The sequence below is a fragment of the Catharus ustulatus genome, chromosome 24 (assembly GCF_009819885.2).
Source record: "Catharus ustulatus isolate bCatUst1 chromosome 24, bCatUst1.pri.v2, whole genome shotgun sequence".
NCBI classification, from domain to species: Eukaryota; Metazoa; Chordata; class Aves; order Passeriformes; family Turdidae; genus Catharus; species Catharus ustulatus.
In genome coordinates this window covers 2526597-2552298 of record NC_046244.1, presented here as the reverse complement: position 1 = coordinate 2552298, position 25702 = coordinate 2526597, and the positions used below count along the sequence as shown (strand labels likewise).

Genomic DNA, 25702 nt, shown 5'->3' with positions numbered 1-25702 from the left:
GCTGTGATTCTGTGAGTCCCGCTGTGGGTGTCTGTGGGTGGAAAAGGCCGAGTGTGCCACACAAGGAGCTGTGCCGGGCTCCCTCAGGGCCTCCCGTCCCCACAGGGCTTGTCCTGCCCGCCGCTGCCGCTGGGGGCGCTGCCGCCCCCCCCGTTCTGCCCCTCCCGCCGCCAGCGTCGCGTTCTCGCAGCAGCGCCCGATTCTCGCGACAGCGCCGCGCACCAACATGGCGGCTGCGGCCCGTGAGGGGAGCCCGGCGGGGCGGGCGGGCTGCTCCACCATGCCCGCGGATACTGAAGGAAGCAGCACGATGTCGGCCCTGCCCGGCTTCGACAGCCCCGACGCCTTTGTCAAGGTGCGGTCGCAGAGGGGCGGGGGGAGCGGGGGAGGCACTACCGCTCCCGGCGTGCCGTGTGCGCTCGGGCCATGCCGGGAGCTGTAGTTCTGTCCCGCGGGGGCCGCGTGTCGGTCCCAGGCCGGGCGGGTGGCACCCGTAGGGTGTCCCCAGTGCCAGAGGGAGGGTGTGGGCCGGGCCGGCGGGTGCGGAGGCCGGAGAGGTGTATCAGGGCCTCTTACCGGCCTGGGTCGGGCCCTGGCCCTGTCACCCACCGGGGGTTCCTGGGAATGCCAAGGAATCGGGACCCTCGTGAGGGCCTGTCGCGATGGGAATTGCGTTATAAATCGCAGCATGAGCCCCCATGTGTTTTATCTATGCACGGTGCTGCTTCCAGAGAGAGACTGGCTGCCAGATCTCAAATAGGAAGCGTTGCAGGGATTTGAGGTGTTTTGTTGAAGTAATAAAGTAATTACCTGCGTTCCTGCTGATTTAGAGTTGTAGAATATTCTGAGTTGGAAGGCTCTCTCCTGGCCCTGCACAGACACCGTTTTACAATCCCACCTTGTGCCTGAGAGAGAGCACTGTCCTAATGCTCTTGGAGCTCTGGCAGCCTTGGAGCTGTGACCATCCCCTGGGGAGCCTGTTCAATGCCTGATCACTACTTTTTAGACTTTGATCATTTCAAGCTATCTAAATTAACTATGTGAAGTTACTTCTGGTGGAAGACCCCACAGTACCACACATTAGAACCATGCAGTTCCAACCATCCAGGCAAAGTACGTTTCTATTAAAGAGTATCTTGAGTAAACAGAAACAAAATCCTGACAAAATGCTGATGATGGTGTTGTTCTTGCACAGTACGCTCTTGGCACAGTGGTGGCTGCAACAAAGGCTTCTAATGGGCTCCCCCAGCCTGGTGATGAGTATGATTTCTACTGCAGCTTCCCTGGGTTCCGTGCTTTCTGCAAATCACAGGGGGACCGCCTGCTCCACTGGTAAGGCTCCTTTTGCATCCCTGGGCTGTTGCTAATCGCTCTCAATCCAAGCCAGAAAGCAGCCCCCTTCTTTGGCAACTCCAAACTTGCTGTAGGTAAAAAGGTGATTTATTTCACACATCGAATTTTAGCTGCTTCTCTAGCACTTGGCAGCTGGAGTGACAAGCTTAAAGAGGGCCTTTCCTAATGGTTGCCATGAAGAGCTGTGCAGAGAGGAGCACCTGATACTGAACACATTAGGCTGTCTGTTTTAAAAGTCATGTTTGTGAGAAGCCAATTCTACCACTTAATACTGTAAAGGTTTTTTTTCTATTTACTGCTCATGTGGTGATAAATATAATTTGATTTATTTTCAGTGAAGTGTAGAAAGTTAAAGAGAATTGGTTGTGTTGGTGTTTAGATTGCTGACAGCTGTGCTGTTCTCTTGCAAGCATGAGCCAGGTGATGCAGTACCACGGCTGCCGGAGCCTCATGAAAGATTCCAGCAAAGTGACAGGGCTGGAAGATAAATTTGATATGCTGGTTGACTCCAATGATGTCATTTTAGAAAGAGTGGTAAGCAAATTATTTCTGAATGTGGTTCTTATAAAGTGTTTGGTTACCTCAAGTTTTCTTTCTGGTTGCAAGAACTTTAGTGGCAGTGCTTTCACAGTTGGTCACTACTTCCTCAATCTGATGTATTCCCTTTGTGTTCTAAAAACCCTTCCAAATGCTAGGCCAGAGATCCCAGCAGCTAAGGTAGGTGGGCCAAAGGGAGGGAAGGGAATATGGGATGTGTGAGGAAACTAAACACAGTTTGACATAAAATCCTCACAGCCTGAGAACCTTTCTGTACATTTTAGAGTGCTTCTCTGAAGAAACTCTTCCCACTCCTGATGCTCCTCCCATGTTTGTCTGTCTTGTGTTGTACAGTATTTGGGGGATATGGCCATGGAGGTACCTACCTACATGACTTTATTTAGGCTGACTGGAGTGCCTGAGTGTGGTGATTTAACAATGTTTCACATTGGTTTTCTGGATTTTAGGGTATTTTATTGGATGAAGCATCAGGAGTGAATAGAAACCAGCAGCCAGTCCTGCCAGCTGGGTTGCAGCCCCCACAGATGATCGTTTCTAGCTGGAACCGCAAGGTGAGGTCCCCATGCTCAGTTTGGCTGTGTTAGCTCAGCTGTTCTCCCAGCCATTGCACTACCAGTTCTCCAGTGGAGTAGTTAAATGTTCTCTTGGTTTTTTTCACACATTCTAAGTACCTATTTCTTTTTTCTTTTTCCTATTCAGTCAAACTTGATTCTGATATCTTTGTACTTTTTTCAGTTTCACTTGCTCAACAGCCTTTCCTGTGCTTTTGAATTGAGTATCTTGAGTCCCAACACTTTCATTCCTCACTGAAAAAAGTTACTCTGTTTTAAGTGTGGGGCATAACTCTTCCTCTGAATGTTGGATCAGACTGGGTAAAAGAAACTCTGAATGTCTGATAAGTCCTGTTGGTTTTACCTCTGTTTTTTTAAATAGGCAGGAGAGTTCCACAAGAGAGCTCAGTCTGAAACATTCCGACTGCTTCATGCCAAGAATATTTCAAGACCACAGCTTAAGTTTCGTGAGAAGATTGACAATTCCAACACTCCCTTTGTACCTAAACTTTTTATCAAACCAAATGCTTTGAAGCCTTTGCCTGAAGGTAAGGGGTTTATTTTTTTGGGGGGTAATTTCTTGCAAGTATTTGACACAAACCTGTCCTCCCAGTCTAGACAAGAAGTCACTACTATAAAAACAAATATGGGTGTAGTGATCTTGGTGACACTGTTGTTTCCATATATGTGATGTCAGGGTAGGTCAGCAAACAGCATCTTCTTGCTGATACACAGCAAATAATCTGCTCCAAACAGATAATCTGCTGCTTTTTTTACCACCCTGAACATACATGAGAGACGCTTTTGGATGAGAACTCTTGACCAGTCTAGTTGGCTTTGCAGATATTCTTTCAGATGAGGGAGCTGCAGGAGGTGTGTGGGGAGATCTACCTTTGGTTTTGATGCTTTATCAAAGCTGCTGGTAACATCCTGTCTCGGTAACATATTCTGCTGCTGCCAGTTCATCTGTATTCTGCACTGATGCAGTGGTACTTTCAGTAACTGGGAATGATTGAAAAGTTTTTCTGAGGATTTTTCAATTTCCATCCAAGCTTTTGAGCAAAGCCACCTTGTGTCTTTTTGAAGACAGCCAAGTAACTGAGTTGTTTTTTCAGGCACAAAATGACAGCAAAAGCAGCATCACTAAATTGTTAAGATTTTTGATACTTCATAAACACTTGTGGTGGGTGGAGGGGGAGATAATAGTAGGCTGAAAACATATTATGTGGGGGACCCAGTCCAGTTATTCCATATTGGTTGTTCAGCCCTCACAAAAAGTGGACGGCAGAGAAAGGAGCGCCCTGAAGACTTGGATGTGCCAGCTGCTTTGGCAGACTTCATACATCAGCAGAGGACACAGAAAACTGAGCAAGACATGTAAGAAACTAACCTGACAGCAAGGTGCTTGGAGTCCCCTGGGTGAAGCTGTGTGCTCGGATGTGCTGGTGCTCATCATGTCTAACAGCGCTGCATGTGTTTGTGTCCACACTACCTTGTGTGATTTGCTTTAGACCTCTGCAGTTATGTTAAACCTCTGCTTAAAAAGAGACACAACAGGGAAACTACCATAGCTCTCAAAGCCTCTGTGCTCTGTCCTCATAAAGAGGACTGGAATTTAGTCTGTGCTTGTCTCTTCCTAATTTTCCACAGGTTTGCTCACCCTTACCAGTATGAACTGGAGCATTTTTCTCCACCAGATGGAGTTCTCAAGAAACCTGAACTCCAGGTTGGTGCCCACTTTAATTTTGAACTACAGATGCAGTACATTTACACCACACTTGACAAATTTCAGGTTTGAGGGTGGAGGTTGGGATTGGGAGTTGATAGTGAATATACCATGCCTAATTCATTTGCTCTGGCAGATGTACAGGCCCATTGAGGAAACACCCTGTCATTTTGTCACCACACTGGATGAGTTGGTAGAACTAAATGAAAAGCTTATGACTTGTAAAGAATTTGCCTTGGACTTAGAGGTAATCCATTTGCCTTTTCTATTTAAAAGTTGCACATGTACTTTTAGGAGCTGGGAGACTGTTATATTCTTCTTGTGGCAGGGGGGTGGGGGGATGATTTTCTCCTGGTTTTTGTACTCCCCCACATGAAAAGACAGTTCTTGATCCCTGATCTGACAGATATTATCTGTAAGATTGAATTAAAATTTGTCAGTATTAGAAGTTTTCCAATGGCTGGGCTGGCACATTTCTTAGTGAATTTGCTCTTCTTTCAATTATTCCTATTTTTTAATGTCATCTAGTGACTGCAATGAGAAAGTTTGCTCATCCAATTGTCTTTTTCTCAAAGTCCTTGTTGCTCTTTCTTCCCTCATTTGAAATGCTGTTTGTTTTATAGTGTTGTTTCTGTAATGATTCCTGGCTTACATCTCTCTCCTGTGTTTTCAGCACCACTCCTACAGGAGCTTCCTTGGCCTGACATGTCTGATGCAGATTTCCACCCGAACAGAAGATTTCATTATTGATACACTGGAACTGCGCAGTGACATGAACATCCTCAATGAGACCTTCACAGACCCTGCAATTGTGAAGGTCAGCTGCCAAATGCACCAGATTTTTGAAAATATGATTGTTGTTTTAGTTTAAGCTTTGTTATAGTTAAAATCACACTGTGTGCTCTGTCCTGTTCACTTGATTCTGCTTTCACTAATTTGTTCAGGAGCCTGTTTCCTTGATGTTAGTAGTGAATTGCTTGCCAGATGCACTTATTTAATAGTTCTATACTTAACAGTAAAAAACAGAGAAAAGAAATCTGGTCCTAGACACAAATATGAAAGCACAGCACTAACAGCCTGGAGTAGAAATGTTATTCATATGATTCCCAAATTATTATGCTTTTCAAGGTCCTCCATGGTGCTGATTCAGATGTGGAATGGCTGCAAAGAGACTTTGGTCTGTACTTGGTGAATATGTTTGATACTCACCAAGCTGCTCGTCTCCTCAATCTTGGCAGACATTCTTTGGACCACTTGCTGAAGCTGTATTGCAATGTAGATGCTGACAAGAAGTACCAGCTGGCTGACTGGAGGATACGGTAAAAACTGACCCCTGAATGGGCTGGAGCTGGGAGTGGCACTTCTCCCTGTTTGCATTGCTAGAGCTGCTACTTGCAGAACCATAGGTATAGTTTAGTCTCAGAGTGAATGAGCACAGTGTTTACCTGGCTGTGCCCAAGGTTTTTGAGTGTTACATTTTCTCATGTTTTTTTAGAAAATGAGTTCTTTTTGGAAAGCTCTGCAAAGATGAAGCAATGAAAATCTGGGATTTCACTTCTTAGGAGCAGTTCTTAATCACTGCAGTGTTGCAGAGACAGTATTTGCTGTCCTCTGGTGCCCACACAAAAACATTCAATCACCTGTGTGAGATAGAGCAGATGGTGTTGGAGCAGTGATCTTGGCTATGCAGGTGCACACCACAGAGATCTCAAGTTCACTTTAGTAGGCTCTGTTGAGAGAAGAGAGCTGTGACAAATACCATAGCAAGCAGTTCTGCCATGTCACTTAGCTACACAGCAGTGCTGCTGAATCTGAATCTGAATTGCAGAGTGCACAGCATTTTACTGCTGTTACCCAACCAATCCTCCAGTAAGAAAACAGAATTTCCATGTTAGTTCTTGGCATGTCTCATATGCATTTTGACCTAATATGCCTTTTAAGAGAAAAGTGACAGTTTGGCAGGAGAACTGAAATGTGTTGGTGTAATTGTGGTTCTTTTTTTAGGCCTTTGCCAGAAGAAATGATCCGGTATGCCCGTGATGACACTCACTACTTGCTCTACATCTATGATAAAATGAGGGAACTGCTGTGGGAGAGAGGGAAGGAGCAGCCCACACAGCTGCAGGTTGTGTGGCAGCGCAGCAGGGACATCTGCCTGAAGGTAAAGCTTCAGCTGGTTTGATTACCTGGATCAGTATGGGATCAGGAGAGGAGGCCCTCTGCCTATTCTACATCTTTTTCCTTTTTGTGTGTCTGAAAACATCTGTATAAACTCTGACTCAGTCATGGGCAGTCACCTTCACTAGCTAAGGTCCTTGGATTCAGATGCCTTCCTGCTCTGGTATTCCATGGCCTCACAGTGCATTCAGGTGTGCCTTTCCTAAGATAGATGCTACATTTGTGGTTCTGCTGGATATTCCTAGAAGTTCAAAGCCTCACTGGAGTTGCATTCTGAGACAAATTTATTGTGCCTGTGGAAAACACTGTCTATGAAAGTAGGTTTTGTGTGATGCAGCAAAGGTTTTAGATAGTAAAGCTGTTCTTGAATTTGATGAGGGTGGATTTCCACTAACGATGGATGAGATGTGTGTTTTTCAGGAATAGGCTCCTGCCAATAGTTCAGGATAAAAACTCAAAGACACATTGTACCAGAGTGTATTCAGAGTGTATCCTCCATGTCCATGTGAGATTCTATGTCTGAGAGAGGCAAAACAGAAAGCTCACAAGTGCTTTTTTTCCTGTCCAGAAATACATCAAGCCCCTCTTTACAGATGAATCCTACCTTGATCTCTACAGGAAGCAGAAAAAACACCTTGATACCCAGCAGCTGGCAGCATTTAGGCTGCTGTTTGCATGGAGAGACAAGCTAGCACGTCAAGAGGACGAGAGCACAGGGTAGGAAGTCTTTTGTTATGGACACTGGTTTAATACTCCTGTAAATTTCTTGGACTATCCCCCTTCTGCCCCTGAGATGGGACTGCTTTGTTACCTGTAGAAATTACTGTGCTACATCAGGCTGCTCATTACACAGAAGTTCTGTTACGTTTCTTTCCTTTTTAACTGATTTCATCATCTCAGACTTTGTAATGGGTACAAAGTTGAGTTGAGTACTTTTGAAGGTGTTTTTAATTGTTTTTAACATTCTGTTACATTCATACCTCCTCTTTGTGTTGTAGATATGTGCTGCCAAATCATATGCTGTTGAAGATCTCAGAGGAGCTGCCCAAGTAAGTTTTGTTCACACTGAAGGATCTTGATCTTAATATCCAGCAAGTTACTTCCAAGTGTGTAATTAGTTCTGCAGTTGGTCCTTTCCTTCCAGCTGTCAGTACTGCTCTTCTCTATAATTGTTCAGTTTGGAAGAGAAATAAATAGGAGTACTCCTTCAGAAGGCTCTAGGCTTTGAAATACATCACTTGGATTGTATTGCACTAATAAACCACATTCCTTTGCATTGCTCTGTCACACATTCCCTCTGACATTCCTTCACTTTTACAGACCAAGAGAGGGGTGAGTGCCCCCAAAATTTATTTGCATTTTTATTACAGTTCCTAAAGGAGTGGGGAAGGCAAGGGACAGATCCCTTAAAACACACAATTTATACAATAGTTTCCTCAAACATTTGGCATTCATCACCTAACAACCATACTTGAGAATAATAAAATTACATCTTTAAGGGCAGGTCTGCTGCTGGGCTCAGCTTTCATAGGTGAATACTGAGTGAAATGGTGATGAGGACAGACTCCAAAAGAGTTAAGTGAGAGTAGAGGTGACTTGATGGCTTCTCCTCATCTGCACAAACCTGGTGCAGAATTCAATCACAGAGATTAATCTGACTTGTCTTGCTCTGTCACAGTCAGGATAGTGGTTATATCCAGTTGCACATCCTTTGGATGCAAATGCCCAACATACCAGCCATAAATACAACACACTGAATTTTTCTCCTCTCTCTTTAGAGAATGCCAGGGTATCATTGCTTGCTGTAACCCTGTCCCACCACTTGTTCGCCAGCAGATCAATGAATTGCATCTGCTCATTCAGCAGGCCCGGGAGATGCCTCTTGTCAAGGTAGGAGTAGCTTGTAGCACACAGAGAGCAATCACTGGCATTCTCTAAGGCAGGCCCTGGAGCTGAGTGGTGACCTGTAATGATGTGTGTGCTGAAATTTGCTTTTTGAACACTGAATGTAGTGTTCTGGAGTAGAGCAGAAAGATTTGTAACTATAATTTGTTGTAACTTGCCTGTCTGCTGTGTAGTGGCTCTCACACTGTTGCTCACACACAGTGTAGTTTCCTGGAAAACTGGAGCAGTGAATGAACAGACACTGCTTGAACAGAATGCAGTTTGTCTTATACTGTACATCCCATTTGCCTGTGTGAGGAAGAACTGTGCCTTGTGGAATTTGCTGGCCATGTAAATGACTCATAATGTTTTACAGCTATGGTGAGGCAAAAAACCAACCCAGGTGTAGAAGTTCATTAGTTGAAATTTATCATCAGCATGTTGATATTAATACAGCTTTCATCCTGTTGTGAAAAAAATTATTTGTGAGCAAGGACGTGGCCTTTGTGCCATGTATAGCTAAGTACAAACATTGCAGGAGAAGAAAAAAGTAATTTTATTAACCTGCTAGCTTGTAATAAATATATTGAAAACATTGATAAGGTGGCCAGCCTAGAAGAAACAGAACTTTTAAGTGATTTACCTTTCTCTCCCATTCTAGTCGGAGATTACTTCAGCAGCCAAAAAGAGAGCACCTCTACCCAACCCTGAGGTATTGCTTGCATGTTTTTACCTAGTGTCTCAAGCCTTAAACTTGGAAAAATGTGGATCAGAATTCTACCTGCTAGTAAATTGCTTCTCTCATCCATTTTCCAAGTTGCTCTGCTTTAGCTTAATGGTACTTTTCTGTGCCAGACTCCCAATATTACCAGCTGTAAACTGATATTTCACAAACCACCATAAAGCAGCAGTTTCATCAGCAAACACTCTGACTGCTGGACAGTTCTATGTGTGTTGGAATATATTGACTGAGCTGTAAAAAGAGAGGTTTCAGTTGAGTTTCTAAGGTTGACTTGTTCTCTCTCATCATGTGTTTGAAGTACAGCATCATATTAGCTGTGGGTGTTTGCACAGGTAACCTTTTGATGCCAGATGCAACTCTAAGAATATTCTATCTCTAAATTTCATCCCTTTTTGAGGAATTTTCATTAATGCAGTATGTGAAAATAATAGATTCCAAGTGTATTAATGGTGTTTATCATTTGAATCTCTCTGCAGAAGCTGGAGAATGCCCTTTTCGGACCACATGACAGTTCACGGATTCCTATGGATGATTTTCAGAATAACTCTGCCTTGGGTAATTTAGAGCTAACCTAAAAGCTGTGCTAATAATGCAGTGATGGAGCTTTGACATGGGGAAAATGAGCAGTCCTGAGAAAATTTTCAGGGAAACCTCATGACACAAAAGAGCAGTAAAATACACAAGATTCTAATAATTTTTTTTTCTCCTTTTCATGCAGACCCTGCACCAGTTTTGGAAGATGTTTGTCTCTTTTCAGACAGTGAGAAGACAATGGATATTCAAAATGGTCAGCCAGAGTCAACATGTCTTGTTGCTACTACCACTGTCAGCATATTCAGTGTAAGCAGTATATTTGTGACAGTGTATTGAAATATTAGAAAACAGAATTAATAATCTGATAGAACTGTGTGGAAGTGTTGAAAGAAATAAGGTGGGAATGCATGGCAGTGGTACTGACTTTGACAGGCATGTGGCCAAGACAGCTGGGATAGGAGGGGCCTGCAAGGTTAATTCCCTGTCTCTGGAGGGTCACTTCTGTCAGTGAGATGTCAGAGTGAGAAGCAGCATGGCATGAAATGGCAGTAGCCAAACCAAAAGAAGATTTGTGTTAATATTTCTTCCTTTTTTTTTTTCTTTAAGGAATGTGATGAAAACGAAGGAAATAAGAAGACTTTAACCACTGCACAGAGAAAAGCTCAGCTCATAATGGAGTCCTTTGAAAATCCATTTAAAATGGTAAAATCTCCCAGTGGTGGGACACAAATTACCCAGTGCAGAGGATGCCCTGAGCCAGTTTTCCAGGCATTGATAGAGCATCAGCTGCTGCCTGACTGGAATCAAGGGATTGTTCCTTGCAAAGATGCATGTGTGAACTTGCTTGCAAAACACATTTCAGTACCTCTTGGATAGAAGTGTTTCTATATAGTAAACAGACCATTCACCATGGTTTTTAAAGCTAGCTGTAGGTCTTTCAGGTTTTTCATCTGTCCTTTAAGGGTAGGTTTAGTGAGCTGATTCTACTCTTCTAAAGAACCAGAAGAACAGTAGAATGCTGTTATACATTTGGAGTGGTGAATTACTAGAAAATAATACCATAATTTCTTCTGGTGTGCAGCTGACAGTTGATCTGCTGGGTTTTGGTTTTGTGGGGAGGGGTTTTTAGTTGTTTTTTTCTTTAATATTTCTCTTGGCAGTAGTTGTGGTAACTTCTTTTTTTCCACAAGGTGTTCTATCTATAGAATATTTCATCAAATGAACTCATTAATTTACAGCAAGTAGCATTTTAGCAATGGGCTAAATGTCACATGCTTTTTTAAGCAATGTTTTTTTCCTCTCTACAGTATCTACCTCCAGAGGAGAATTCTGCCTATGTCTCACAATCTGCAAAGTTTGACCCATCATCAAAAATTTATGAAGTAAGACTGGTGCTAAAATTTCCTGCCAAGTAGAGCAAAATAAAAAAAAAAAAAAAGTAGTTTATTTTCCTTGGGGAGCCTCAGCAATGTAGATTTTTTAATCTGCTTGGATACTTCTTGAGAAACTTAACATGTTTTTGTGACATTTGTATCCTTTGAAGAACCAGGGATTGGAGACATTCTTGCTGTATAGTCCCTGTCTGTCAAAGCTGAACTCTACTGAAAGTATCTGCATTTGTTTTCAAGGCTTGTTTGTAGCTTTGAACGTCTAAAGCATTTGGTTTTACTTCACATGATGCAGCAGATCTTAATCTCTTTTACAGTCAAATTTGATCTTTTGTACTCTTAATAAAGACAAGCTTGTGTTAGCAAGTTTATAAACAACTTCTTGCCATAACACTAAAGAAAGTGTATCCAGGTAATATCTTTTCATTGCAGATCAGCAATCGATGGAAGTTGATGAGTCAGGCACCAGTACAGAAGAAGTCCAAGAATGAAAGCAATAAGAAAGCAGCCCAGCAGCCAGGTACAGCCATTCTTCCCTTCCTTGCTTTGTCTGCCAGCATGCTTTTCCCAAGGCTGTAGGTTGCTCCCTGTAGATGATGGATTTCCTGATGAGTGACATTATTTGTTAACATTTGTACTCTGTTCAGTTTGAGACTTGATACAAGCTTTGCTTGCTTTTTCTAAGCCCCTGACTAACTTACTCCTGCTTTTTACAGTAATGCTTGTTTGTCTCCATAGCTGCCCAAGCCCAGACAGAGCAGTTGCATAAGAAGGCAGCACAAGATGTTGTATCTGTTCGTCAGCAAGCCATGGTATGTCACAGAATTCCTCCTTCCAGCCACTGCTCATGTTGACTATTATAGTTCAGAGTGAAACCTGAATGACAGTGTTTTGATAAAAGTCTTTCTGTGGTGCTGCCCTGGGTGTATCAGCAGGCTCCTGCTGATGGTGCTGTGCACGTTGTCACATCCCTCATGTGTTCAGTAGGGAATGTTTCCCGCTGATGCACCTCTGCTCCTCTCTTTCAGGTTCCTCACTTGATCTGTATAGGTTCCCCCAAATATGCCAGTGGGGCCACAGCAGATCTCAGCATCTCATATCCTGTGAAATGACAATGTGGCTTTTCATAAAAGTCCCTACTATGAGGAGAAAAAAAAATAAAAAATAGCAATTTAGGCCCCAGCACAGAGCTTTCTCCCCATGCTCTTATTGCCAAAGGCAAAAAAGTCACTGGAGCCTGGCTCCATTGGGCAGTCAATTTGCCCAATGAGATGCTAATTCTCCTTTCTTCAACTTACCCTTTTTTCTTTTCTGTGGGTTGCTTTCATAGCAGGAACAAGCTAATAGGAAGAGGGAGAGAGACACAAATGAAATGGGAGCAGAAACAGGAGCAGAGTTGCCGACACATGAAAAGAAACGGCAAAAAACCCCCCAGCAACCAAAGGAGGTGGAAGCACCAAGGCAGTTTACCCCCTTTGATTACAGCAATTCCAACTTCAAAGTGTTTGCAGGTAAGATCTGAGCCCTTGCTAGAGTGCTGCACACTGGAAAATGTTAGCAGCTGAGCCTTGAGAAGGCTGTGTGAGTGTGGGTGCCAGTGCAGTACTGACTGTTACAGGGTGCTTACCTTATAGTGGGGAAATACTTGAAGAAATTCACTTGAGCAATGTGCACTTCAGTATCCCTTTCCTGATTGGGAAACAAAATCCTGAAACAGTTGGCCAAGTGGGTTGTGGATTTGGGGTTTGTTTCTTTTCTCTTTATCTGTTTAATTGGAGCCAGGAACTAAGAGGCAAAGGAGATTTGACTCCTTTGTAAAAAACCACCCATTCAAAAACATCTCCTGCGCTTAAAAAAGATTGTTCTGGATTTTACTGTGTGGGGGACTGTAGTGAAATCTCTATATCATCAGAGGAACACTGTGCAATGCATTGTTCTTTATAGAAAATTTTAGTAACAGCTTCTCTCCTCTCTCTGTCAGGAAGCAGCAAATCAAAACAGTCGCCACAATTTGATCCTGCCAAGCAAGCTCACACAGGCAAGGTATGGGCCTGTCATGAAAGGAGGAACAGAAATGTGGGTGACTCTGTGTACCCAGCCAGGGGCTCTCTGGGAGGGCACATGATGTTTTCTGCATCTTCAGAATGTTCCCTAACAGCTGCTGAGGTGCAGCTTCCATTCACAAGTTCATGCTTTGGATTATTTCTTCCCATTCAGGGGGAGCTTCCTTGGAGTCCCTCAGGCTCTCTTGTGTTTCCCACCTGTTCATACACTGCTCACACCTATCCCTCTGTGCATCAAAGCATGCCATTTGGACCATAGCAAACCAGCAAATTAAATTCTCAAAAATCACAGGCATTCCAGTGCTTCCAGAACATGTCTGGTTACTCATGTACCCCTCCAAGCACTGGTACTAGGAACAGTCTCAGCTCAGAGATTTTTTACTTGGCTTATTGCTAATTGAGATTGAAAAGAAGAAAAAACCCAGAAACAATCATGATGAGCAGACACAATGTTTTGTGCTGCCTTTTTATGCATATTTGCACAGGGAAATAAATGAGCAGATTTCTGTGAGATTGGAAAGATCTGGCAGCACACGAATCTCATGGAATATACTTGGGCCGAACCTCACTGTGGTGTTATTTTATTTATTTGTTTGTTTGTTTGTGCAGAAATTTGCTGGAGCTAACAAACTTCAACAGTCTGGAAACCGGAGCATGTCCTACCTGGCAGGGAAAGCTGAAAGGTGTGGTTTTATCCTGCTCTCATCCAGCTGCAGTGTTTTCACACCCCTGCCCCAGAGCTACGGGCAGAGCTCTGCTATTGTCCTCTGCTGCTGTGGTGCTTTAGCACATGTTTAGTGGAAGAGGTTGCATCACACCCTGACATCAGTTTAAAAGAAAAAAGAAAAGAAAACCCGAACAATTTAGGATTAATGCAATCAAAGACAAGTCTGGGTGGAAGGTTTGAAATGCTGAGGTGAAAGTCTCAAAGTGTGTGGGCGTTGCTTTCTTTGATCGGAGATGGGTGGAAGTGCAGAGAACATCTGCCCACCTTGGCAGGAATAACTGAAGTGTGAACGTTCTTGTTCTGAATAGATACTTAGTATTCAGCTGACAGGAGTGATTATTGTGTGTTACTTAGTCATAAAGAGCAACACGACCTGAGGGCAGCATTGGAGGGAAATGGGTGCTCTTGCCTGTTCTTGATAGAATCATTGTAACACGGTCAGCTTTCAATCTTGAGTGGATTTAGAGCAAGAGTTAAAGTGTTTGTTTAACTCTTTTGCAGGGGTTCCACACACCACTGGCCGAAGAGATAATCTTTGTTACAAGACCTGTGGGAGTTGCTGCTGATTGAAACAATGGTTTTAAGTGTTGCCACCATGGGAAAGCAAATGCCAGTCATTGATCGGTTTTTGTACAGGAAAGTTTTTAAAACCATTAAAATTCTTTTTTTCCAAAAGGAAAAACATCTTAATTCATGTCAATTTTGTTATAGTCACATTGCTTTTTTTTTTCCTAATTGTACCCACAGTGTTGGTTTGTTTATAATTTTGAAAGTTTTATCCTGTGTCCTCAAACACAATTAGGCTAAACTTGTCACTTCTTGGAGCTGCCTGAAATGCAGAACCAGCATGTCTGGAGTATGGGAGGAATCTCTTGGCATCTCTAGAGGTAACAGAAATAATCGAGGTGCAGTAGTTGTGACTCAATCCCCAGCACTTCAGAGAAGGAAATGAGGCCAGAGTTTCTTTCATGATAGACCTTGCTTACAAATTGAACTGCACAGCTCATCTCTTACAAGACAAGGTAATGCAGAGAAGGAGCATGTTTACCTCACAGTGTTTGTGTATTTTAATGGAAAGATTTTATTTTAAGGGAAAAAAAAAGAGGTACAGGAGACCAATGATTTCACCATAAAGTTCCAGAGTGAAAGTAAGAGCATTAGGCAGAAGGGAAAAACATGGATTGGTAGTGTTGTGGTGGGGAAAGGCAGAGGATTCTGAATCTCTACAGCTGAACTAACATGTCCAAGTTTTAAATACCCCCAGTGAGTTAGCTTTAAGGCTTTGTAGAGAGTATCAGAAACAGTTCCATCAGTATTTGATGGGTCAGTGAGAGAGTTCATTCTGATGCAGACCTCTGAGAGCTGCTAATATTGCTGTGGAGAGGTAGGGAACATGACATTTTAACAGGGCTTTATTTTACAAAGACTGTGAGGAGGCTTGAAATTCAGTTTGTTTTCAGTCTTTTCCCCTGTTTCTGGGAAATAGGGAGTGGAAAGAACAGAGGAGGGGTTTTCCTTTTTAGGTATCTTAGTGTGAACAGTGCTGACTAAAGCAGCATTGTAAGGGTAGAACAGAGTCTCTTTCTGCTTATAAAATCTGCTTGCATTCATGGCTGTATATTGGAGAATGGTTTTGTAAAGAGGCAGTTAAATAGCAATTGTCTCCAAGTGCATTTGCAGGGGCTGCCAATTCCTTCCTTGTCAGCTTCACCAGTTCTTGCTATTTCTTTAACTTGAAGGACAGTAAGTGTTAGCAAATGCCCCATTGGCCCTGGAAATACTAAAATCTCTGTGGTTTAGATCCTCTGCTTTAAATTCCAAGGAAAGTGACATTTCAAGGATGATCCTAATTTTAGTCTTTTTTTGTTTTTCCTTTATGAGTTGCAAAAGGTTTTTAAAATGTCTTTAATGGAAGTGACTGGCAACTGTAGACATGCTTTATTCACTTGGTTGTGCCTGTGAAGTTGTAGCACTGGAGTCCCCTGCTGTGAGGTTGTTTTACTGTTGTGCAGCAGTTCTTGGAGGTCTTCTGTAACCTGGTTGGAGAAGTGCTCTTGGTAGAGCCTTGGTGCATTTCTGCCACAGTCTGCTCCTCACAGCCACATTCTGAGTCCACTGAGCCCTGAGCTGGGCCCACCAGCACCAGAACTGAATCTGCTTCTGTGATAGCCACAGAATCATAGCATGGGTGAAGGTGGCAGGGACCACAGCAAGTCATCTGGTCCAATGTCCCTGTTCAAGCAGGGTCACCTTAGAGCACATGGCACAGGATTGTGCCCAGGGGGGTCTGGAGTGTGTCCAGTGAACAAAACTCCACAAAACCCTCTCTGGGCAATCCCTTCCTGTCCTTGGTCACCCACACAGCAAAGTCCTTCCTCGAGTTCAGCTGGGATTTCACGTGCATCACTCTCTGCCTGTTGCCTTGTGTCTCGGTGGTTGGCACCACAAAGCAGAGCCTGGTTTCCTCTTCCTGGCATTTTCCCTTTAGGTCTTTACACACATTAATGTTGAGCCTCTTCTCGAGGCTGAACAGGCCCGACTGTCTCAGCCTTTCTTCCTGCGAGATGCTCTCCCCAATCGCCCTGGTGCCCTCCAGCACCCCCCACGCTCATTGCTCATCCCCCCAGCCCCGGAACCCCCAGCGCGGCTCCGCTGTCCCAGAGCCGGCGGTGCCCGGAGCCGCGGGCCGGGCGCGCCCTTTCCCCGCGCGGTCCCGCCCCGGCCCCACGTGGCCGCCGCGTCACGGCGGGCGCGGCCAATGGCGGAGCGGGGCGGAGCGGGGCCCTGCGCGCGGCTCCCGCGCCGGTGGGGGCAGGCGGCGGCGGCGGCGGGAGCGCAGCGCAGGTGGAGCCGCTCCCGGCAGCGCCGGCTCCGCTCCGGGCCGGCATGGAGCGCGGCGCGGCGGCGCTGATCCGCGAGGGCTGGTTCCGCGAGACGTGCCGGCTGTGGCCCGGCCAGGCCATGTCGCTGCAGGTGGAGGAGCTCCTGCACCACCAGCGCTCCCGCTACCAGGAGATCCTCGTCTTCCGCAGGTGCGGGAGGGCGGCCCGGGGCGGTGGGTGGATGGCGGGCCCGCTCAGCGCCACGCGCTGGGGCCTGGCGGCGCGGAGAGGGGGCGGGGGAGCGCGGCCCCAGGCCGGCTCCAACCCCGCTTCCCCGCTCTGCCCAGCACCACGTACGGCAACGTCCTGGTCCTGGACGGCGTGATCCAGTGCACGGAGCGCGACGAGTTCTCCTACCAGGAAATGATCGCCAACCTGCCCCTCTGCAGCCACCCCGACCCCCGCAAGGTGAGTCGTTCCCGGGCCCCAGCCCGGGGTCCCTCCAGCCGGGTCCGCAGAGCCGGCCCGGGCCCCGCAGCGCTGCCGGGGGAGCGCCGGGCTGAGCGGGGCCGGCTCGCTCGTGGGGCCCGGCTCAGCTCCGCTCCGCTCTCCTCCGGCCGCACAGCTCGGGCTCCCCGAGCCGGCCCCGCTGACAGCCCCTGTTGTGTCTGCCCCCTTCTCTGCCAGGTGCTGATCATCGGCGGCGGCGACGGGGGAGTGCTGCGAGAGGTGGTCAAACACCCGACCGTGGAGTCCGTGGTGCAGTGCGAGATCGATGAGGTGCGTTGGGCTCCCGGCTGCGAGCAGGAGCTCCGGGCCTGGGGCGGGCTGGGCTTGCCCGGCAAAACGAGCCCGACTTCTCAGCATCCACGGGAGCTGCGCTTTCACCTGCTGGCTCTCGTCAGCACCGGGCGCGTTTGCTGCTGGTTCTGCTGGCGTGACAATGACAGCGCCACCTCTTTGCCTTACAAGTCATCTACGTGGCAGCTGGCTGCCTCTTCCATGTGATTTCTTTCACACACACACGATTGAGGCCCTTCCAGGCAGACGTGAGCCAAGCACGGGATCTGGAGGAGTGCCCTGGCTTTGTGGAGGTGCTGCTTTTCCCTCTCTCGCTGCCGACCAGAGCGCTCCTGGCCCCTGGCCGAGGACGGTGGTTGCTTTGTTGAGCAGCCTCTTGCAACCAAAATCAGGAAATAAGCAGCAGAGATATACTTCTGTGATAGACGGGCTAGTTGCTTTAGAAATGGTCATAATTTCTGTCTAGTAGAACAAACTTGGAAGGGAAGAAGTCATTACCAATTTCCAGAGCATGTTAAGGCTTTGCCTTGTTGATGCTGACTGTTAAAAAGTGGGCACTGCTAAGACTCAGCCTGTGACTAATCTGCTCCCAGAGGCCTCCAGGTGAGGGTCAGTGCTAGGATGTGGGCTGGTAACTCTGTCAGACCACTGGAGTTTACTCTTTTCCCAGTTCTCCTCTCAGCTCGTTTTATTTTACTTTACTTTACTCAACCTGATTTTTTACTTTCTCAGAAAGTTTTGCTCAGAGCAAAGCTCTGTTAAGAACAAGAAATACTGCTGTATGAGATTGTGTGCTCTGTCTGCCAGCTAAGTAGGCAAACGTCCCTGGTTTTAACAAGCACTGCCTGACACCAGCATATTTTTTGTATTTGCCAGCTGTGAGAAGCTGGTAATGCTCAGTACAATTGCTGGGCCCAGGACAGTGGCTGTCTAATGATTTTAGAGAGAAAACTTTATCTTACAGGGGGCTTGATATAATGGCTGTAGTGCAGAGATGGGGGATATTTCTCATCTTGCATTCAGAAACCTGCTGGCATGGTTTTACTTAGGAAGAAAAATAAACTGATTTAGCTGAGATCACCTATGCAAGTGATGTTCTGTAGGGAAAAGAAGCACAGAGCAGTCTGACCTGTAATCATATTTGCTCAGTTCCTCAAGGAGCTTTTGAAGCTCCAGGTTTTTGTTGAGTTTGGCATAGACAGACCAACAGTGTCACTGAACCCTGAGGCTGTAGGAAAAGGCTGAGAGGAGCTTTGCTGGCTGGAGATGCTGGCAGCTCTTGGGGATTTCACTGGCAAGTCAGACTTGAGCTGAAGGTATGGAAGGAAATGACTCATTGTGCTGTTCTTCTAGTCACAACTGCACAGCAGGCAGCAGCAGCTTCTCTGATCCACTTGTGCTCTCTGTGTTGCAGGATGTGATCCAGGTATCTAAAAAATACCTCCCAGGGATGGCAGTGGGGTACTCCAGTGCTAAGCTGACCTTGCATGTGGGAGATGGTTTTGAGTTCATGAAACAAAATCAAGAAGCCTTTGATGTGATTATCACGGACTCGTCTGACCCCATGGGTAAGAATTATAACCACCAAAGGGCACTGCTTTCCACAGACATCCTTCCTTTTTTTTTCCTTCTGCCCACCTCTTGGAAATTATGCCAGCCTGCTCAGGATCCTTTCAAGTGAATAAACTGTTGCCAACTTAGTTCTTTTAGTAGGGAGAGGGAAGGATGGAAACCATAAAATTGTATTAGCAGGCCTTCAAGCCAGCTGTTACATTTCTTTCCTCAAAATTCAACTCCAACAACTTTCTTGTGGCAGAGTTGTTCCCTGAGTGCAGCAATCCCGGGGGGATACAGCACCATGCTGGCAAGGGCAGCTGTGCCTGTGTGCCTGCTGTAAACAGTGCCTCACACACTCCTGGTGCAGCCCCTACCCTGAAGAGATCTGTGGTGAAGCTGCAGGTTCTCTGAAGGGGGAAATTGAGATAGAGAGGGACCAAATGTAGATAAGGCACTTCATTTTAGGAACCATCAACGAGTCTGACTCACCTTTAGTGTTGCTGTAGTCAGCACAGAGAGAGGAATATCTAAAATTAGTTTGGAGCAGGAGTTCTGCTTAAAAAATGCTCCATGAAGCAAGAGACAGCTGCTAAGACTTTGTTTAATGGAGAACCTGGCCTTGCTATTTAGCAAAACTAAAATCCTGACTGCTTTGCCCTGCTAGGTGCAGGGTGGGGGTTCACCTAGGCTCAAAACATTTCTTTATTCACCTTTCTCCCAGGTCCTGCAGAAAGTTTGTTCAAAGAATCTTATTACCAGCTGATGAAGACAGCCCTGAGAGAAGATGGGATTCTCTGCTGCCAAGGTGAGGATGCTGTCCCTGGGCAGAGGCTGCTGCCAGACCTTTACAAACCAATGTGAGGCACAGAGGGGACTCTTTTTGGGGAGATGTGATGCAGGGAGTGAAACATGTCATCTCCCAGGTAAAGCAGTGGTTTGGATCTGTCTGTGTCAGCTCATTAATTACTGGACTGTGCTTAGCTAAACTGGCACAAGGGTCTTGTCTTTTCTTTGAAACTACATGAGCTGTGCAGGTTGAGACTTGGAACCACTGCTAACCTGGCACAGTTATGTGCAGAGAAGAGGGGCAGCTCTCACCTTGCCTCTTGACTTCCTTTCTCCCTCAGGTGAGTGCCAGTGGCTGCACCTGGATCTCATTAAGGAGATGCGTCAGTTCTGCAAGTCTCTGTTCCCGGTGGTGGAATACGCCTATTGCACCATCCCCACGTACCCCAGCGGGCAGATTGGCTTCATGCTCTGCAGCAAGAACCCCGTGAGTTTCAGGCACCTCAAGTGCCCTTTTCCATTCTCTAGAAACCTGCCTGAGGCTGTCCATTGCAGAACCTGAGTTGTGGGGCCTCAAGATCCTTGAAGGGGCTTGGCTCTGCCAGCCCAGAGCTGCAATGCAGCCTGCTCAGTGCTGAATGAAGGGCAGGATTGGCCAGTTGCTTTAGAAATGGTCATCATTTCTGTCTAGTACAACACACTTGGAAGGGAAGAAGTCACTACCAATTTCCAGAGCATGTTAAGGCTTTGCCTTATTGATGCTGACTGTTAAAATGTGGGCACCTGCTAAGACCCAGCCTGTGACTAATCTGCTCCCAGAGGCCTCCAGGTGAGGGTCAGTGCTAGGATGTGGGCTGGTAACTCTGTCAGACCCACTGGAGTTTACAGTAGTTTCACGAATACAAGCCGCACGGATTATAAGCCGCACCCCCGGTGCCTCGACAATGTTGCTGTCTTTGTCAATAGATAAGCCGCACCCCGAATATTAGCCGCACTTTCGTTCGTCGCGAGAATCCGTGCGCAGCTTTCACAAATTGGCCAATTAGTAACAGGATCGCGGCATAGCGGGCTTTACTGGCTCGGGGCGGGGCCAGGAAGGCTCGGCCCGCTCATGGTTGCCGACGGGGCCGGGTGGCCCAGCTCAGCGCCACGGCTCGGCGGGGCTGGCCGGGTGGTGCTGCTGCCGCCGCCGCCGCCGGGCTCGCTGGCCCCCCTCTCCCGTCAGCACCGCCCCGCTGCCGCGTTCGCTCGCCCGGCTGGCAGGGCTGCCGCCGCCGGGCTCGCCGCCCGCCCCGCTGCCGCTTTCGCTCGCCCCGCGCCGCGCCTCGCGAGCGCCGCGCCCGCCCCGCGGCGCTTTCGCGGCTCGCGGTTCGCGGCTCGCGGCAGCGCTTTCGCGAGCGGCGCTTTCGCGGCTCGCGGCTCGCGGCGGCGCTTTCGCGGCTCGCGGCGGCGCTTTCGCGAGCGGCGGCGCTTTCGCTCGCCGAGCGGCGCTTTCGCGAGCGGCGCTTTCGCTCGCCCCGCCGGCAGGGCTGCCGCCGCCGCCACCACGCTCGCCGGCCGCCCCCTCCCGTCTGCACCGCCGCCGGGTTTCCTCGCCCTGACCGGCACTGCAGGCCCCCGCACCGCCGGGCTCCCCCACGCTGCTGGCCCCGATTCTGCTGGGCTTCCCCCGCTGCCAGGCAGCCCCACCCGCCGGCCTTCCTGCTTCTGCCATGCTCCCCTGCACTGCTAGCCCCAGTTCTCCCGGGCTCCCCCGCCCTGCTGGCTCAGGCTCTGCCACCCTCCCTGCCCCGTCCTGCTGGCTCAGGCTCTGCCGCCCGCCCCCCACACTGCTGACCCCGCCTCTGCCAGGCTTTCCCACCTCAGCCGGGGCCGGCCGGGCTCCAGCTTGGCTTGGGGCTGCCGCGGGCTCTCACTTCCGTGTTGGCAGCTTTTAGAATTTTGTTAATAGATTAGCCGCCCCGGAATATTAGCCGCACTTCCGGGTTTCCACCAAAATTTTGGTCAAATTGGTGCGGCTTGTATTCGTGAAATTACTGTACTCTTTTCCCAGTCTGCTCCAGTGTGACTGTCAGATGGGTGTGGGGTGCCAGCACTGCTGCTGCTGCACATGATTAATCTGGGATGCTGGCAGCAGGCACAGTGCCAGACTTAACACAAATGTGGATTCTCCTTTGAAGAGCAAAGCCTTGCTTCTTGGATGCTTGGGCACTCTCACAGCTTCATCTGGCACATGGCTCGTGCAGTCTGACCTCATGCCCTGCCATCTGTGCATAAGTGCTGGTCACAGGAGTTACAGAGCACCAACCCCAGCCCTTGGTACTGGGGCTGCTCAGAACCTTTGACCTCATACTAGAACAAAAAATTATTTGTTTCCCTGTGAGTCATCTCAGTTCTCAGCCATGCATCAGGATGCCCATCACACAGCCTTTAACTCCTTACCCAAAGGGTCAGAATTACCTGAATTTGTTTTTGCAGAACACAAATTTCCGGGAGCCTGTGCAGCAGCTGTCACAGCAGCAAGTAGAGGAGAGGAGTCTGAAATACTACAACTCTGACATCCACCGGGCAGCATTCATCCTGCCAGAGTTTGCACGGAAGGTAAGCCAGCCTCTGCTCCCTCCAGGATAAGTTAGGAGTGGGAGTAGACAGGACTGAGGATTTCTTGCAGTCCCAAAGACTTCTGTGGGCAAGTCAGAGCAGGACAGTATGACAGAGCAGAGTATGAGTCAGTCAGGGAAGACTGGAGTTTATTTAGGAGCTGTTCTTTGGGCTGATGTCCCATGCCTTGATGACAGATTACTCCTGCTTCACCTACCAAAGCCAGGTCCAAGATTGCAGAACTGATGTTTCCCACTGGAAAGCTCCAAAAGTCTTAGACAAAATGTGCTTGTGATTTCTAGTGCAAACCAGAGGGTAAAGAAGGGATGCTCCAGCATAGTTCAGCCTTGCTTCTTGAAGGATAATCTGTGTTTCCACATTATTCCATCATCTTGCTACTGGGCTGCAACTGCAGGTTCCAGAAAAAAACTCCTTAGAGTGTCATAGGGATGAAGGAAAATCCCATGACTGTACTGCAGAGTATTGGTGATTCACATTTATATGTATTGGTGATTCACATTTATAGGTATTGGTGACTCACATCTATAGGTATTGGTGATTCATGTTTCTGCTGTGGGCTGGTAGAGCTGTGGCAGGCCCATCCTGACTGTTTGTCTTTGGCTCTCTGCAGGCCCTGAGTGATGTGTGAGACCCAGAAGCTGCTTCCTTCCTTCAAGTTGGACTCTGAGATCATCAGTGATGTGGCTGGGATCTTCTCAGCAGACTGCAGATTTGCTCTCCACTGTGTGGGATTGTTTAACCCTTGGCCAGCCAACATTCCCTCTGATGTGTTAAAGATGATGGGGCATAAGCCAGATAAGACTATTGAAAAGGTCCAGTGACTTATTGTGTGAGGTCAAAACTGTTCTTTCCAGTGCTGGAAATGTAAGATGTCTTTTTTCCTTTCTCTCCTCCCTGCACCTGTTCTAAATTCTCCCATCCCAACCAACCGCACTCCCACCCCTCCAGCTGACTGATGTATTTATAACTGACACATATTTCTGTCTGGTCGTCTGGGAAGAGTCCAAAGGGTCCCTGACTCAGCCTTAAGCACAGAGAGAGAAAGAGAGCTTTGTGCACAGTTAGCTCACTCTCTCCTCATGGGAGCTCCCTGCTGCTGACACATTTTGACTGGTGAAGGTCTGAGCCTTTGTGTCCCACTGCCCTGCTGTGACTCCTGCACTGCCCTGCAGCACAGCTGGAGAAGTCACAGTGCAAACTGTTGCCATTCACAATAGGTCTCCCTCCAACCCTGATGGAGTAGCAGTATTAAACACCAGCCAGGCAGGCTGGCAGCAGTCTTGTGGCTTTTTTATTTTTCTTTTTTTTTGGTTGTTAATTTTTTTTTAATTGGTTAGACACAGAAGTGCTGAGGTGCCAAGAGGCTGACTCCTGTTCTTACCTCTGCCCTCAGTGAGGTTCCAAAGAATGTTGATCAATATGGTGATAGGTGCTTTATATATATATACATATATATATATATAGGTATGTATATGTATACACATATATATAAAACAAACCATAGCTCCATTGCCTGGTGTTCAGCACTGATGCTGGGGTTGTGCTGACAAATCTCTCATCTCAGTCATGCTGAGATGTCTCAGGCCTGGGTATTTGCAAGTCCTTAGGGGGCATCATTATTTCCAATGCTGCCCCCAGCTGCATAAGTTGTTTTACATTGTGCTCTGTAAGATGGATCTGCCTTCACTCCTTCTGTTCTGAAGATTCCATACCCTTGCACTGTGGGAATCACCCTCCAGCACAACCACTGTGTCACTGCCACTCCCCTGCACTCCATTAAACACTCAGCTCTGGTTAAGGTGACATCAGTGTGGGTCAGTGCTCTTTGGGGAGAGGTTGGTGTTGAAAACTGAGATCCTGAAGGTTTGCTGTGCTGCTAGCTGCACTCCAGTTGGGCTGACTTCCTCTCTCACTTATCTTTAGGGATGACAAGTAATCAGCAAAATTAAGCACTGAAGAGTGATCCCATTGCCTGTCTTGTGTTGTAGTGGAGCTGCCCAATAGCTCCTCCAGTTTCTGCCATCCTGTGCTATTCTCCAGTCCAAATGCTCTGGAACAGTTTTCCAAGTGGTTTTCCAGCTGCCCATCTCCCTGCTGCTGTCAGGCAGCTCCTGTCAGTCCTGGCCCACTGAGCTGCACCCTCTTTTCCTCTGCAGAAACTGTGGTGGCTCAGGCAGGGGCTCTGAGGCTGAACCACTGAGCTCCAGCTGAGCAGGATGGGAAAAGGCACTAGGTGGCATCAGGAGAAGACAAAAATGCTCCTTCTGAGAGGCTTTTCAGCTTGGTAAGAGAGAACTAGGAGCAGACTTTAGCAAGGATTGGGGTTGAACTTTGCCATAATAGTGACCCTACAACAGTGTGGGTGGTCCAGCCACTGTGCCCACAGCAAAGGATTTGGGATTTGTGTGGTCAGTACTCTCCTGCTTTCTCCTGTTTCTGATGAGACAGCACTTCTGTCCCAGTGTCTCCTTCTACCACCAGCACTGTTCAGTTTCTTTGTGGTTGCAAGGGTTTGCAAAGCATTGCTGAGCTGCAGAGCTGAGTCTAGATCTCTGTATTCTTGTGCTGAGAAGATAACAGCTATTTTTCTCTTAATTGTCTGGGTGACTGTCTTCTTTCTCACTCAATTAGTTTGGGTTAATGAGGCATTTTCATTGCTCAACTTGTCTTTTTATAAGGAGCAGAGCAGTAAGGGAGGCTGGTTCTTGCTCCTCCTGTTTAAATTCCTGTGGGATCTGAACCTCACTCACTCAGCCCTTCATCCTTGACAGAAAATTAGCTCTGGCACTTTCCCCTAGGATGGGAATCAAGAGCAGGGCTATAGTCCAGGAAGGCCTTAGAGAAGCAGCCAGCTAGTAACAAGTTCAAGCCTTTCACCCATTCTTGGTGAGTACAACAATGCCCAGGAGGGAAAGAGCTTCCTCAAACCTGCTGTTGGCCTCCACACAGCTAATTATTCCTTCTGGTTCTTTGAGCTCTCTCCAAATATGTGAGTTCAGCGAGTGGCCAGTGAGGAGAGCAGAAAAAGCCTGTTTCACATCCAAGTCACACATACTCAGTCCACAAGGCCCTATATAGAGTTTATATACAGTTTCTGAGTGATTCCAAGTCACTGTTGTCCATAGACAATTCCAAACACTTCAATGTGAGAAGACAGAGCTCAGTGCCTGAATCAAGCACTCATTAAATGAATGCAGCAAGAGGGGGAGCAGGGGCTGATTCCACCTGAGCAGCTCTGAGCTTCAGGATTTAAAAACCACCCATGTGCTGAGCACTGCCACAGTGTGTGCCCTGTGAGCTGCTGGGATGGTGTTTGGCACCTGCAAGGCAGCTGTGTCTACAGATTGATCATCCCTTCCACAGATCTGTGTCTGAGCTGTTCTGCTGCAGGATGTGGTGGACAAGGGATG

The 25702-nt window shown here is 47.3% G+C and overlaps 2 protein-coding genes across 2 annotated transcripts; both read left to right on the top strand.

The window, feature by feature from the left end:
- Positions 1 to 197: 197 nt before the first annotated feature.
- On the top strand, positions 198 to 14394 carry EXOSC10 (exosome component 10). Its single transcript, XM_033079764.1, has 25 exons — positions 198 to 355; positions 1196 to 1332; positions 1764 to 1887; positions 2358 to 2462; positions 2845 to 3010; positions 3728 to 3839; positions 4113 to 4188; positions 4325 to 4435; positions 4862 to 5005; positions 5317 to 5507; positions 6193 to 6349; positions 6935 to 7083; positions 7365 to 7415; positions 8145 to 8256; positions 8912 to 8962; positions 9469 to 9547; positions 9711 to 9832; positions 10133 to 10228; positions 10834 to 10908; positions 11347 to 11434; positions 11653 to 11726; positions 12245 to 12425; positions 12896 to 12957; positions 13587 to 13660; positions 14206 to 14394. The coding sequence occupies exons 1-25, from the start codon at positions 227 to 229 to the stop codon at positions 14234 to 14236; spliced, it is 2697 nt and encodes an 898-aa protein (XP_032935655.1). The 5' UTR covers positions 198 to 226; the 3' UTR covers positions 14237 to 14394.
- A 2092-nt stretch (positions 14395 to 16486) lies between these two features.
- On the top strand, positions 16487 to 24095 carry SRM (spermidine synthase). The gene is made up of 8 exons (XM_033079766.1): positions 16487 to 16736; positions 16874 to 16994; positions 17214 to 17306; positions 18742 to 18895; positions 19606 to 19689; positions 20012 to 20157; positions 22149 to 22271; positions 22903 to 24095. The coding sequence occupies exons 1-8, from the start codon at positions 16591 to 16593 to the stop codon at positions 22918 to 22920; spliced, it is 885 nt and encodes a 294-aa protein (XP_032935657.1). The 5' UTR covers positions 16487 to 16590; the 3' UTR covers positions 22921 to 24095.
- Positions 24096 to 25702: the final 1607 nt, after the last annotated feature.

Coding starts and splice junctions, on each gene's coding strand:
- EXOSC10 (XM_033079764.1), top strand. CDS start 227: ATGGCGGCTGCGGCCCGTGAGGGGAGCCCGGCGGGGCGGGCGGGCTGC. Junction 356..1,195: donor GCCCCGACGCCTTTGTCAAG/GTGCGGTCGCAG, acceptor GTTCTTGCACAG/TACGCTCTTGGCACAGTGGT. Junction 7,084..7,364: donor CAAGAGGACGAGAGCACAGG/GTAGGAAGTCTT, acceptor TTTGTGTTGTAG/ATATGTGCTGCCAAATCATA.
- SRM (XM_033079766.1), top strand. CDS start 16,591: ATGGAGCGCGGCGCGGCGGCGCTGATCCGCGAGGGCTGGTTCCGCGAG. Junction 17,307..18,741: donor TGCAGTGCGAGATCGATGAG/GTGCGTTGGGCT, acceptor TCTGTGTTGCAG/GATGTGATCCAGGTATCTAA. Junction 20,158..22,148: donor TGCTCTGCAGCAAGAACCCC/GTGAGTTTCAGG, acceptor TTGTTTTTGCAG/AACACAAATTTCCGGGAGCC.